At 40.7% G+C, this 15632-nt stretch overlaps 1 protein-coding gene across 1 annotated transcript; it reads left to right on the top strand.

The window, feature by feature from the left end:
• The first annotated feature begins 9787 nt into the window (after nucleotides 1-9787).
• On the top strand, nucleotides 9788-13616 carry LOC113333681. Its single transcript, XM_026580105.1, has 3 exons — nucleotides 9788-10567; nucleotides 11890-11976; nucleotides 12087-13616. The coding sequence occupies exons 1-3, from the start codon at nucleotides 10181-10183 to the stop codon at nucleotides 13257-13259; spliced, it is 1647 nt and encodes a 548-aa protein (XP_026435890.1). The 5' UTR covers nucleotides 9788-10180; the 3' UTR covers nucleotides 13260-13616.
• The last annotated feature ends 2016 nt before the right edge of the window (nucleotides 13617-15632 follow it).

Raw genomic sequence — 15632 nt, 5'->3', positions numbered from 1 at the left:
TCGGTCATTGTAGTGGACTGTCGCACGACTTTGTTAGGTCGTATCCTAGCCATTCTGAGTGTCCTGAGGGTAACAACGTTGGAGGATGCTCCCGTGTCGATAAGAGACATTTTGAATTCCACGTCCTTGATACGGGTCGTGACGTGTAAGGCCCGGTTATGTCCTTCCTCGGCCATCATGTCGTCGTTAGTAAAGTGATATTGTTGATGGACATCTCTGGCGTTCTTGATATTTCCAAGCGTGAAGGAACCAAGAACGCATTTAACGTTATTCGATTGATGGCGGTGAACGTCTCTATCCGTTGGTCTCTTGAAAGATGTAAGAGTTCACATAAACTTTCCACCAGTGAGGCCGCTTCCTGGCCTACTGGTTTCTGATTGGTAGTGAAGCTGTTGACTTGGGAGTGATTGTCTGGGATGTTAGTCCCCAGTGTTGGAGTTTCCGGGGCAAGTGGATCGTTCAACTCCGCCATTAAATTGATGAGGAAGTCCAGTATGATTTTAATCGCTTCTTTCATCAAATCCATGTTCTTGGTGTGGATCTCCTGAATCCGTGCCAAGTCGGTTATCCTCGGAATTCCTTCGTCGATTGCATTGTTGGATGTTGTGTTGGGAGAAGGAACATTTCCGTTCTCCCGAATGGAGCTTAAGGACACGGATTTAGCCCTAAAACCGACCATCTTCCTGACTTAGAGAAACGTATTCTGAAATTTGTATTGGAACCGAGAGATTGACCTCCCACTGTGGTCGTCAATTGTTTGAGGGTGAAAATGGTTTTTGCTGATTTTGGTAATTTCGGGTGTGTGGGTGAGAAACAAATTTAAACCCTAAAAAATGTACTGCAAGGGAGTACTTTAGATTCGAGAGATCAATCTGTACAAATCTGGCCTAAACCAAGAAATGGCCGTTCCAGACTTGCTTCGGTCATAAAGTGAATGAGAAGGGTTGGTTTTGGGGAGGGAAGCGAAGAGAGTGTTGAGACCAGAATAGTTGATTCTGGAAGAGTAGTTGTTTTACGACTTGTATCAGAAAGTGGGAAGCTAACAGATGGGAAAGTAGCAAATATTTTTATGAGTGTTGTATGCTTCTAACCAGAACTTGTTGTTCGGTGGAAATAGGTAAGACCTATTTATACAAGTCGAAGTGAAACGTACTCTGGTCTCGTAAAAAATGGAAAACGGATGAGTAAATGGGAGGAGGTGGTAACTGGTAACGCTTGGAATTGATGTTCCACAAAAGAAAGCATTTTACCATTACTCCATGTATTTACTAACCGCCTCATCCTTATGACACTGTCTTGTAACGGGTGTAGTGTACGCCGCATGCTGTAAACCGCCAAACCAATACCCAATGAGCATCCCCCAGTTTGTGACATGTGTTGATGTCTCGAGTGTTTTCATGGAAAACATGTAGAATGTTGTTGTTATCTGGCAAGTTGAACTTGGGAGACTTTCCGGCTCGGTGGTGACCTTCGACGGTCGTGATTTTGCATCTAAGATGGAAGGGTGGTCGTTGATTGTCGCACGCCTTCGTTTTGGAAGCCGTGAAGGGAAGGTCGTCATGTCATGACTTAGGCGCGGCATGCTATTGGCACATGTGGCATGGTCGGCATGCCTTGGCATGTTTTAGGCGCGGCCAAACTAGGGTTTTGGCGTTGGGCCAAAGGTTACCATATGTTGGTTGGTGACCTTGGACGGCTGAGATTTGCATCTAAGATGGAAGGGTGGCCGTTGATTGTCGCACGCCTTCGTTTTGGCAGCCGTAAAGGGAAGGCCGGCATGGCATGACTTAGGCGCGGCATGCCATTGGCACATGTGGCATGGTCGACATGCCTTGGCATGTTTTAGGCGCGGCCAAACTAGGGTTTTGGCGTTGGGCCAAAGGTTACCATGCGTCGGTTGGTGACCTTGGACGGATGATATTTGCATCTAAGATGGAAGCGTGGCCGTTGATTTCCGCACGCCTTCGTTTTGGCAGTTGTGAAGGGAAGGCCGGCATGGTATGGCTTAGGCGCGGCATGCCATTGGCACCTGTGGCATGGTCGGCATGCCTTGGCATGTTTTAGGCGCGACCAAACTAGGGTTTTGGCTTTGGGCCAAAGGTTACCATGCGTTGGTTGGTGACCTTGGACGGCTAAGATTTGAATCTAAGATGGAAGGGTGGTCGTTGATTGTCGCATCACCTTCGTTTTGGCAGTCGTGAAGGGAAGGCCGGCATGGCATGGGTTAGGCGCGGCATGATATTGGCACATGTGGCATGGTCGGCATGCCTTGGCATGTTTTAGGCGCTGCCAAACTAGGGTTTTGGCGTTGGGCCAAAGGTTACCATGCGTTAGTTGGTGACCTTGGATGGCTAAGATTTGCATCTAAGATGTAAGGCTGGCCGTTGATTGTCGCACGCCTTCATTTTGGCAGCCGTGAAGGGAAGGCCGGCATGGCATGGCTTAGGCGCGGCATGTCATTGGCACATGTGGCATGGTCGGCATGCCTTGACATGTTTTAGGAGCGGCCAAACTAGGGTTTTGGCGTTGGGACAAAGGTTACCATGCGTTGGTTGGTGACCTTGGACGACTGAGATTTGCATCTAAGATGGAAGGGCGGCCGTTGATTGTCGCACGCCTTCGATATGGCAGCCGTGAAGGGCAGGCCGGCATGGCATGGCTTAGGCGCGGCAAGGTGGATGGCGCGGCATGCCATTGGCACATGTGGAGCGGCTGGCATGGTTGGAATTTCTTGGCGCGAAGATGTGGCTGGCATGGCTTTCCATTGGCACGGTGGTACGGCTGGCATGGTTGGCATGCCTTGGCGCGGAGACGTGGCTGGCAAGGTTTTCCATTGGCACGGTGGTGCGGCTTGCATGGTTGGCGTGCCTTGGCGCGGAGGCGTGGCTGGAAAGGTTTTCCATTGGAACGGTGGTGCAGCTGGCATGGTTGGCATGCCTTGGCGCAGAGTCGTGGCTGGCAAGGTTTTCCATTGGCATGGTGATGCGGCTGGCATGGTTGGCATGCCTTGGCGCGGAGACGTGACTGGCGTGGTTTGCCATTGGCACGGTAGCACGATAATTAGGGTTTGGCATAGATGATGTCGGTTAATATTAAGGGTTCTGCCGTGGAACATGACACATAAAAAAAAGGTACCCTGGTAATTCTTACGTAGGCATGTTGATTGGTCTAATAAATGCGCTAATGGTCATAGTGATGTCATGTCAGATGTGCGGTTTTACGATTTTAACCCCAAGCTAAAAATCACCATCAACACCGGTAAACCGTGAGTTTGGGACACCCATCTTGGTAAGTTGCACATTTTCTTTTATTTCATGTATTCATAATGGCTGACTGAAGAAAATAACTTGTTGCAGAGCAATCAAGGGAATCGGCTTCCTTTTTCCTCTTACAGTTTAAGGCCTAAGCGGACCGTTAAATCTCCTGCTCGTTATAGGCCTACTCGTGCTACTACTGGAACGTCTGTCAGTCTCTGACCGAAAATTTCTTTCGATCAAGCGTTTTTCTAATTTCACTGAAATTGAACATTTCTGCAGGTTGATGTTCATGTCGTTGTCGATGCTCGAAATAGAAGAAATTGAAAGTCCGTGGTTGCGGCTGATGATGATGTTGACAACCGTGTTGACAAAAACTCAAACAACTCTGTAGATGATGATTCCAGAGTTTCTGTCCGTGAATACCCATCGGCTGGACTCCCATTCAATACTTCAATGGTCAACATTTGCCCGAACAATCAACTTGTTGGCGGTTTCATCGTTCCTAAGTGTCACACATCCCTTTAGAATTTGGAGGAAGTATGGACACATTGCTACCACTGAAGTGTGGAGAGGTTTTCTGCCAACTTTACTGACTACAATTGCTGGATTATTTCCCATTATCGACGTGATGAACAAAATAAACCTGCGAGATGTCAAAAACGAAGAGCTGCACAGATGGGATGATATGATCTCGAACTGTGAGGTCTTGCAGTTCAATATAAGCTGGCATCGTCGTCGACTCGAGATCATCAAGGTTGATAGAGCGGTTGCTGCTGCAAATATAATTTCTGCTACGTCTGCCATCATAGAAGAAGAGAAGGCACTTGCTCTGGAGTCGTCAAGGGTTGAGAAAACTGTCCAAGATTTGAGAGTGAGAAATGAAAATTTTCAAAAGAGGCTTGACATGGCTTTCAGTAAGAACTATTTGTTGTTAGATGGTTTGCTTTGAGTGAGCGTTTGAGAGAGATTTTTCTTGTGAGATTGAGACTTGTTTAATAAAGTAGATGATTGGGAGAATTTTGTGAGATTCATGAAAACTTTGAATTTTGAACAAATGAGCATATTGCATACTCTTTGAACGAATAGAAGTTACATTTTGAAATTTAACATATAATTATTTGTTTAAGCATAATATGCCTTGAGCCACTTGCCATTGATGATGTTCCCTTCCACTCCTCCATTAACATCTAAGATTTTGTAATATCCACTGGATACTGCTTTGATGATTACATAAGGTCCTTCCCATTTCGGAGAGAACTTGGGAGCAGACATGTCTTGTTGAATATGCTTTGCTGTTTTCAAAACCAAATCTCCTACTTGAAATGTTCGAGGTCTTACCATTTTGTTGTATGCCTTGGAAACCCTTTGTTTGTAGGTTTCCAAGTATTTTTCCACCTTGGCCCTTCTTGAGTCGAGCATGTCCAATTCAGCAATTCTTGAAATAGACACTTCAACTTCATCCCACTGCACTCCACTGGCCGCTGCGATTTTTGCAGAGGAAATTTTGATCTCAGCTGGGAGAATAACATCAGCGCCATAGACGAGAGAATACGGTGAAGTCAAAGTATAAGTTGGACTGTGAATCCGTACGAAATTTAAATAAGTGCTACAAAATATCATAGTCAAAGTATTCTATGTAAGGTGTGGTGGAAGCATGCTCAAGAATTGGATTCACTGAAAGGAAAGGCGCGTGCACGTTTGAAGTTAAGGTGACATGTGCAAATTTAATAAGTGTACACGCGTCCAAAGATTTTATTTAAATTGGTCAAGCGGCTTATGGTATGACAGTTTAAACTTTACTAGTATAAACTGTACTAATATATTCTAACTATAAAGGTGACAGTTTAAACTTTACTGGCAGTGCTGTTACGGCTATCTAACGGTTGCTAAAACTCTTACTATCATGCCGGTGCTTCGTAATGACGTACCATCGTCTGGAGGAAAACCAGCAACTTACTTGGACAACAAAGATGGTGAACATGCTCGTAATTCAGCTCTGTCCTCGTCGGTCATGTGATAGTTGCAGGTTCAAAATATAACTCTTCATGCTTCTCAAGTAGAAGTTAAATAACTATGTAAATGTTACGCGAATAGAGGCTAAGCTTCCCCTTTTTTTTGCAAAATGAAAGGTATGTAAATATAAAGTTAAGTGGGAGCTCATCTTTGCAGTGAGTAGCGTCCATCTAGCTGTAGTAGCAGTCAGCACAGCTTTCCGATGACATGGTAGTTGAGGCCATACCGCGGGTACATAGCTATTACGTGATTGTCCCTCGACCTTACTGATCTTCAACATTATAATCCAGACTTACGCGCCACCTTACAAACATATAAGCATACCAACCACCGAGAGGTGCACTTCGCGCTTGCAAAGAGGATCGATGATCAGGCACTCAGATTGAACTGCTTCAAAGGTATACGCGCCTCCCTGACTTTAGAAAGGGATTTCTTCACAATCTCTTCATGATTTTTAACTGAACTGGTGAGGATAAGGTCACCTGCCAAGGCACCATTTCCGAGCAGAACGAGAAAATTCATATAAAATTAACATTTGAGGTTTTTGAAATCTTAAAATGATATTTAAAAAGACAACATAATCAGAGTTTAAGGAGATCGAAAAACTTATCTCTTCCGATTGATTTATTGGTGATCAGTGGATTTACCAACTCCGTATCTAATTTCTTTGAGAACCAACGTCTCTGGTTGGAGAGCGGGTCCTTCATTATGGTTCCGTGAAAGAGGAAAGCGGCGATGATGTACTTTGGTAGCCATAGAATCGGGATGAAGTGGCACTGGTGCAGTGAAACGTTGATGAAGTTAAACCGCGCTGATAAAGTTAGGCGATGCTGATGTGGTGAGGCGGCGCTGATCATGGGGTTAAGAGGATAGAGATTTATACAACAGCTGTTGTTTGAACATTGAATAGCTCTTCTGCGTAGAATTTGCACAGACAGTTCGTGTGCAAGCATCAACTTCCTATTGCTCTAACTCGTCTCTCTTCCGTAAGTGATTGAAATTTTGCCAATTCAATGGTTTCCTCTCACCTCCCTGCTTTTTTCAACTTCTTTAGCCTTTGATAGACGCCGGTAAGCTATTCTTTTGTTTTCGTTTTTGGAGATAGGAAATTGTTGTTGTTCTCGCTTAAAACTTTATCCGATGAAGACAGCTAGTATGCTCTAATGTGACTGGAGAATGAGGTGTTAGAAAAAACGCTTTAAAAATACCAATTTTTTCCATGGACTATGTTTTGATCCCTAAACCTATTGCCCATTAATTGTTTTTTCATTTGAATAGATAAAACAATAGTCCCACATTGACTAAAATCTAAAGAGCTTTAGACTTAAATACCATAGAATTGGCTATAAGGGCATGGCCCTTGGGTCATTAGACTTTTGTGCTTGGAGGGAAGGCCTAGACTAGGGCAAGGTTGCCTTTCCCGTACGCGCGGTGCTTTGCATAGAAGCACGCACGCCGCCGTCGGTCGGGTCGGGCTCGGGTGTGGGTTCATTAGATCCTATCTTTTTGTCTGAACGTGCTTGTCTTGGCTTCTTTGTCTGTGTTTTGTCCTGGATCCCTTACTCTCCCTCTGTTTTTCTGTAAACATCTCTTCTACTGTTTTAAGTTCTGCCAAGCTCTAAGGGTACCCTCATTGTATGCTACATTGAGGGGTACTAACTGTAGTTGTATCCTGGAGGTGACTCGCCAACTGCTGTAGCATCTCAGAGGAGTGGCAGGCGATATTGCCTTTAGGACAGCGTATTGTATACGTGCCTCTACATTTTCTGTGCATCTCCAGCAACATCGGTTTGAGCTAAGTATCTTCTTCTCAGTTACATTATTAGTAATTTACCCAACATGAGGGTGAAGTGACACTGGTTACTTATTGTAGTCGGAGATAGGGGAGAAGGGCGCTGGTGTAGTTCGAGAGCGTTGATGTAGTGAAGCGGCGGTGGTAACGAGGAGGTGACTCTTTGTCTTTTTTTTTTTTGAGAGGGCACGGATGGACAAGCACGCGGAGATAAAAGAGGGCGATGTGGGGGTAAATAGTTGGCGTGTAAATGATGAGTAGGGAAATCTTAGGAAAATGGGTGAGAGGTGATATTAAACACCGAGAAAGATAAGAAAAATTGAGGGAATTAAGCGCCTGGGCTAGAGACGTGTCTCCGGGTGTGGTCGCCAAATGTTGAGGGGTGAATTTGATTTTGGTTCTACAAGTCCTAGCCACAACACACCCAATTCCTCAAGAGAAGAGAGAGAGAAAGAGATTCCCCTTCTATTGTACTATACGCCTCCTTATATAGACTTTTCAAAAGTCTCCTCTTTTTATGATATCGTGCCACGTGTTCTAACCCCCCCCCCCCTTAATTACTACCAATGTCATTCTTTTTCTAATATAACCTCTTTTTTTCTTATTAATTCCTCCCTTGTCCTTCCCATCTTATGGATACTTTCTTAGTGGACTTGGTCTTTAATCCCCAAGTCCTCAATTTTCATGTTGGGTTTGCCTCCCTTTTGGGGGCACACTAGCCCGGCTAAAGGGTAATATTTTTCATGTATCAACACACTTGATTCCCTTAGTTGATCTCACCCACAACTAAGAGTTTCTACGACCCAAAGTCGAAGACTTATAAACAAATTTGTCTCCCACAAAATTTTTATTCTTTATTCGGGTTTTGTTCCGTCTTTTGATAAAATCAAAGTGAACAGGAACCAACTAATAATCCGGTCTTATCCTCCCGAAGAGCAGCCTAGAAATATTAGTCACCTTACAATAACCCAACTGATTAACATGAAAAGTTATTGCGGAATCACAATAGTCTGAGACGAAAAACTGTTGTGATTACTTTTATATCTTACCTATCGGAGATAAATCTCGAGTAAATCTTAGAGAAGATAAAACTCAATACGATAGAACAAGTAAGATCAGAATACGTAACTGTAGAATGATTTTTTAGGGACCATGGTTTTATTAAGCCACCCTCCCTATAGTTATAAGGGGTGTCCTAAAGCGTTGGAATGACTAACCTACTCTTAACCTAATTTAATTTAAAACCAACCTAATAACCACCACCTCCTCCCACCACCACCGTAGATTACCACCACCACCACCTCTGATTATCACCACCACCAACCACGATTACCACCACCACCTCCGATTACCACCACCACCAACCACCACCACCTCTATATATATAGCTTAATTTAAAACATTAAAAAAGATATTCTCACAAACCCATTACTTGTCATTCGTTTTTGGTTGAATAAATGAGAAGTAATCATCAAAATGAGTTGAAAATGGAAGTTGCAGAGAGGTTTAATGGAGTTTTTTTTTTCCAGAGAAAAGTTCGGTTACGTCGCAAAACGTTCGGTTTCGTCGCAAAAAGTTCGGTTATCAGGAATTATTTTTTTCTTAACCGAACTCAGAGTTCGGTTGATTCGCAAAAAATACTTTTAACCGAACTCCTTGTTAAGTTTTCTTCGCAAAAATATTAGAACAACACAAGTCCATAAGTTCGGTTCCTTCGCAAAAATATTAAGTTTTCTTTGTAATCGAACTCTACCTTTGAAACTTCGTAACCGAACTCTACCTAATTCGCCAAGAAATAAATTTCGTAGTAACCGAACGTTTGCCTGCATATATGCATATATAAGCCCAGTTCGGTTGATTCGCAAAATATGTTGAAGTTTGTGAACCAACCGAACTTCTAATACTAGGTTACTTTTAACCTGCAGTTCGATTGGAAACTTGGTTGCGTTGAAGTTTGCGAACTAACCAAACATACCTCTGTAAATCTTATTACTAAAGTTCGGCCACCTGCGTGTTTGAAGAAAGAAACCGAACTCTGTGTTCGGTTATATGTTCTTGACATTTATTAACCAAACTCCGTGTTCGGTTACCTGTTCTTCACACTTGGTAAACGAACTACATGAACCTAGCACGAATTTTGTATAAAAATTTACAGTTTTATGAATATTTGGACCAATTCAACCACCATTATCTAAGTTTGAAGCATACTTGGGTACCCAAATACTCTTCCTCCGGTTGTGGTTGGTAAAATCCATCATTTTCATCTTGAGATTGAGTTTGTGGAAGAATACATTCACCATCTAAGAAATAACTCATATTTAGATCATAGTGAAGATTAACAAATACTCTAGGAGAGGATGGAGATGAAGAATCAGATGAGCTATCATCACTTGAATACTCAAGCTTAGTGAATTGGAAGAAAATTTATTTTCCATGTTTTTCTTCTTCATCTTCTCTAATTTTACTCTCTCAATAATTCTACTTCTTTAGCTTAATCATTTCACTAATGATTTCATTAATCATTACCCAAAATTAATCAGGAGGGTAGTTTAGGTATTAAATAAATATCTAAATAAGAAGTGACCTACATTTACTTCTAAATGTCTTACTAAAAATAGAACCATGGTCCCAAAAAAATCATGATCCAAAAAAAAGCCATTCATAGAGAAAATAGCTGGATCTTACTTCACAAATCCTATTAAAGTCTTCAAATCATAAGCCCAAATATCCACCTAGTCCAAAACATTGACTCCATTGACAACATCACAACACCTTGGAGAAGAACTTATTTGGGGAAAACCTCGTTCATAGCATAGTTTCCGAAAAACCTCGTTCCCATTTTCAGGTTAGGGTTTCGTCAATCATAAGGAGCCAATGCTATTCCATCAATCTCGATTCAGCGTATCTTTGAGTTTCGGTACTTTTTACTGGTTTCTCTCTAAAATTCATTGTTTATCTGGTTTTATATTCTTTTTTTCTTTCCAGCAAAAAAAATTCATTTTAGGTAAAATTACATCTTTGTTTATGGAGAGAACCTCTTTATCTGGTATAGATTTTTGGAAACCCCATGTAAAAGTTTTAAGTATTGCTTAGGAGAAGTATTTATTTCTTTGAAGTTATGAGTCAAGAGCCAATTATTTTTCACATCAGTTCTGATGATGAAGAAGAAGATAATGGAGGAGTTCAGGAGGAAAGGAAAGAAACTGAAGATGATCAGATTGATTGGCTATCAGAATTACTTGATTCTGCTGAAAGTATAAAGGATGATGATTCATCTGATGACGTTGTATTTATTAGTGAGGTTTCGTGTAGTTCTAATAAGCTGAGAGAGAGTAGAAATAATAATAAGAAGGCATCCGATTTGAAGAAACCTGGTGTAATTAGAAACGATGATGATGATGATTGTTTGATATTGGATGAAGATCCTGAGAATCCAGTTGCTGTTGAGAATAATAGTAATGAGAATGAATCAGATGAGTTGCTTGTTGTTAGCGAAAAAGGGCAGGTAACTTTTTAGTTGTTCTATTATCCTTTTATAACTCATTATAAGCTTGTCGATTTTGGTGTTTAGTAAACTTGTAAAGAACATTGATGCTTTTGTGATGCAAGTATGTGCGAAACTAGTAGGTATTGTGCCGAGGTGTTCTTGTGTTTGAGGCATAACTTAAACTATAAGATCATCACAATCTACTGCATCTTTAATTGGGAAGGTGTCATTTAGATGGTTGTCATTAGCAAGACATGATATTTTATTCCAGGCCTATTTTACGGAAGGCTAGGGATGTCAGGAAGATGGTGTTGATCTAAAATTGTATTGCATTGCATATACTATAGTAGTTCCTTAATTTATCACACAAATTTGCATTATCACTTACACATCATGGCATCTCCTTGGCAGATGTCACCTCTGGTGACAAACTAACTCAGTGTCCTTAGTAATTTCTGCTGCTCCTTTTTATCAACCCCTAAAAGCTTATTTTGGACAAGACATATACTCCTTTCCTCCCTCACTACCATCACGCCTATCTAAAGACTCCCTCATCCTTTTATGCGTTGTCTTAAGTTGCTAGTCATGGATTGAAAATTTTAAACTCTCTTTCGCCCTCTATAGACTCTGAAATGTCTTTTGCCAACTAAGAACAAATTACACTTAGAATCTTGTTACCTGTCTGTCCTTATCCGGTTTCTCATCTGTATTGTCTCGTTACGGAGGTTAATGCATGGATATTTTCAGGCCAAGCTTATTCCACAGGGTGGATGTTGGTAACTCTCTGATGAGGAATATGGTCAGACCGAGCAGTTTGAGACAATTCTATGGGAATAATCCATGTGTGAAGCTTTGTTGAAATAGAATGGTGGTTAGAGAGATTGATGTTAAGACTCACTTCTACGCCTTATTAGTTTTCTTATATTGTCCCTAGGGGTTCGAAGTGAAGCTTCCCTAGTTGATGTCTTTCTGACTTGAAATCATGACTGGTTACTCATTTCCTATGTTGGACAAAGCCGGGCCAACTAGAAAGAGAGAAAGGTGAGATATTTGGCAGTTCAGAGATTAAGAAGTACACTGTTGGGCTTCACATTAGAGAGATACAAAGGTTTTGTTGCCTTTGGTGTGACATGTTTAGGTCAAAGGAATAGTGCTCATATAATTGTTTGTGGTACATTTAAATGTTGTCTTCAATTATCTTGGAGTGAGCTGATGCTATACTTGTATATCCACTAAATTTACTGAGGATTTTGATCTACTTATCTTGATAGGTTTGGGATTAAACTCTTGTGTTTAGGTCATTGGCTGAATTTATATACTTTCCCATTTTGCTGTGTCAGGTAGCATGCAGAGATTATCCTCACTCACGAGAACAGTGTGCAACATATCCTTTCCGCACTGCGCCACACGAAAAGTACTGTGACCTGGTAAAATCACTCATTCCCGTAAAATAGCTGTACTTTATTATATTTGTTACATAATTACATCTATTCTTCTACTTCAAATGTTATAAAATTTGGGAAAACCTTGCCTGCAGTGCCATTGTTATGTTTGTGACTTGCGTGCTCCATGCAAATATTGGGGCGCCGGTCTCTCCAAAAATGACCATTGTCATGCATCTGATAAGGAGGAAATATGGAAAGCTCAAAGGAAATGCTTCAAGCTAAAAGCCACTCTAGCAATGCAGAAACTTCCTGGGACAACTTCATCAAAGCCCCACATAGCCTCTTACAAATCCCCATCAACATTCCCGCTTACTCAACCTATGGGTAATGGTTCTTTTCTATCACACTCAGTCTCATCAGCTGCAGTACGACCTTGTTTGCCAAATTCCAACTTTGGTGTCCCTAATATCATTAACCGGAGAAGTACGAACATTGCACGGGTAGCATCAGTCCCCTTGAGCAGAAATAGATACCCTGATCACATTAGCAGCAGGTCACCCCTAATGTCGGGTGGTGGTACAAGTAATAACAACATTGCCAGAAGAGATAGAGATAGAGTTGGTGTTGCTTTAGGCCCACATCCACATACAAATTTTAAAAGGGTGGGGTCTGTCGGTGTTGGTGCTTTACCTAAGCACCGATTTGCCCACAGTTCTTCTGTTCATTACAATGATCCGGCACAGAAATTACAGGCAAAGAGGATCTACCAGCCTTCAGTGAAAGTTCAAGGTGGAAATTATCATAACCAAAGATGTCAGAACTCCTTTGGGACCATCGACTCCGCAGGGGATAACACCTATAAGAACCTATCCCAACCAAGCTCAACCATAAGTGGCAATTCTGCAGATGCTTTGTATGATACTGAACCCAGTAGTAACATGCAGCATCTATATCCGGTTGAGACTCCTGTTTCTAATATCACTAATCCAATCCCTTCAGAATACAACTTTAATTGGTTTATGGAAACACAACCAACAGTGGACACATATCCCATGGCAGAGGTTTCTCAAATTCCAGGTCTGCAGCCAACCTCAGCCCCGCCTTTACCTGTTGATGGTACAGATCCTTCCTACGGCTCTCCGCATGAAATAAACGTGAACCCGACTGGTCAATCAGAGTTGGATAACTGGTTTGATTCTCTTGCAAATCAGTCAGTTTTGGGCACTGCTTCAAATGATACAGTGCCGTCACAGTCAGATTTTGTTTCCTCTCAAGCTGACCTGTTGGGTGACGGGGTTTTTGTGTTCGATTTCGAAAACTGTTAAGAACCGTAAATCTGTTATTACTAGTAAATATATTAAGTTATCACGTAAGTTGGTTAGCTAGCCAGGAATCCCTAGAAGGAAAAATGCTTGCTATATCAATTAGAGCTTATGTCACGTCTGCAGGATGGTTAGCTAGCCGGGAATCCCTAGAAGCAAAAATGCTTGCTATATCAATTAGAGCTTATGCTTATCACATCTGCAGGAACCCGATGCATTATGGGTTCAATGTAGCTTAATCTGGTTTACAGTTGTGTTGAGCTTCTTAGCTTCTGGTATGTAAATAAAAGACGTATATTTGTTTTCTGTTTCTAATTCTATCAAAATTAAATTAAATTTGTAGAAGTGTTATTACTTTAAGGCCTCGGGTTTTATCGAATTTATATTACTGTCAGTACGTCAGGCTCAAGACCTAAACGGTGTTATTGACTTGATAATTTTTCAGACTGAGATTGATAATTGTAGTGTTATCTTCTCAGAGACTCTTATTTAGGAGCCCCATTATTTTTGATAAATCTAAACTTAAATTTCTCGTCAATATCGTTCAAAGTATAGAAAAGAGAAGGTAGGAAATATTTGATAGTCCTAGAAATAATATATTAGAGAAAGTCTAGTGCAGTTGACCGTCTGTTTAGTCCTTTTTGGAAAATTATATTATAGTTTAGTCCTAAAAATTATAGTCCTTTTTGGAAAATTATATTATAGTTTAGTCCTAAAAATTATAATTTGGTCCTAGGGTTTTGTCCACCCACATGGAATATTCTTTTTATGTTACTAAAAAACTCCTGCACATGCTAAATTTATCGTTTGGTCATAAATTTTCTTATTTGGTCCTTTCATTGACGTATATAACCGGAAAAGATCAAGTATCACTTTCGGTTTCAGTTTTATTTTCTCTCTCCTACTCCGATCTGTAGAATTTTTTTTCTAGGGTTCACGAAATCTTTATGCTGTGGTAGAATAATTTTGTTTTTGATACCAAGATTGATTCGATTTATAGCAGATTAACTTGGTTATGAAGACTGATTTGATTACAGAGTTTGATTTGGAATTACAGATCTTATTCGATTTTACTGAGTTGATTTTGCTTTTGATGATTGATTCGAGGCTTTTTGAAGATTGATTCGATTGGAGTTGATTTTGGGATCTGATATTCAAAGATTGGAGTTGATTTGAATTATTCTGGTGAGTTTTCACACTAATCCTTTCTCTGATTTTATTTTTACTTGAAGTAATTCTACAGATCAGCTAATTATTTTATCGATTAGTTTGTTTTTTGAATTTTAAGAGAAATGAATGAAGTCATTCTGTCAAGGCTTCATTTGTTAGAATGAACTCTTTATTTTGTTGAAGGAAAGAAGTAGTGCTGCTGCTTGTTTATGTGTTAGGATGTTAACGAATGAAGTCATTCTGTTACGGCTTCATTCTTGGAATGAACTCTTTCTTTGTCAAGGAAAAAGTATTGTTGCTGCTTTGTTTATCTGTTTAGGATGTTAATGAATGAAGTCATTCTGTTAAGGCTTCATTTGTTAGAATGAACTTTTATTTTGTTAAGGAAGAAGTAGTGTTGCTGCTTTTTTATGTGTTAGGATGTTAATGAATGAAGCTATTCTGTTAAGAATGAACTATTTTGTTTTTGTGTGTTCATTTTCCAGGTTCAGTATGGCCCACTCCAGTTGTTATGCAGTTGTGTACTACAAAGGTGATGGTCTTCCGCTGGAAGTTTCTTTAGATACGATGATTCGTGACCTGAAAATATATGTTTGTGATTATTGGAGAAACTTGACTCCTCGGAGCATAAGATTTAGTCATGGCGTAGGTTGTGATAAAGCTATCATCAATTGTGATTATTCTCTTCAATGTCTAATTGCTTTTACTTGTTCAAAGCAATTGTCAATTTTTAATTTGTTCATTGAGGAGGCTTCTAATGGTGGTGCTTCTAGCTCTTCATCTGGTATTTCCACGCAGTCGATCAGTGACAATGAATCATGTAGTGGGTTCACTGAGACTTCAAAGATTAAATACCTGACGGAAGGTCATGAGAAAATAAAACCTCTTTTGTCTGATGGTTACGAGGATATTTTTAGAGGCGTTGGTCAAGTTTTTCATGGTGTGTGTTGATGAGGTGCGCTTAGCTGTTGAAAAATATTGCAGCAAGTCTGGTTATAAAGTTGCAAAGCTTAAGAATGATAGACTTAGGTTCACAGCAAAGTGTGGTTGGAATGCAGATTGTACTTGGCATCTGCACGCTATTCCAATTGATACCGCTAAAATTGTGTTTGCTATCAATGAATTCAACGGGAATCATACACGTGGTGGTGCTTATAAGCTGAAGGATCCCCCTGTGAAGAACAAATTGATTAAACATCTATTCAA

This window comes from Papaver somniferum, unplaced genomic scaffold (assembly GCF_003573695.1).
Source record: "Papaver somniferum cultivar HN1 unplaced genomic scaffold, ASM357369v1 unplaced-scaffold_133, whole genome shotgun sequence".
NCBI lineage: Eukaryota > Viridiplantae > Streptophyta > Magnoliopsida > Ranunculales > Papaveraceae > Papaver > Papaver somniferum.
Note: the sequence above shows the minus strand (reverse complement) of the source record. Positions and strands in the feature narration are given on the sequence as shown.

Excerpts from the sequence above, each read along its gene's own strand:
- LOC113333681 (XM_026580105.1), top strand. The coding sequence starts at position 10,181 with ATGAGTCAAGAGCCAATTATTTTTCACATCAGTTCTGATGATGAAGAA. Across the intron at positions 10,568-11,889 it reads TTGTTAGCGAAAAAGGGCAG|GTAGCATGCAGAGATTATCC; the intron begins GTAACTTTTTAG and ends TTGCTGTGTCAG. Across the intron at positions 11,977-12,086 it reads ACGAAAAGTACTGTGACCTG|TGCCATTGTTATGTTTGTGA; the intron begins GTAAAATCACTC and ends CCTTGCCTGCAG.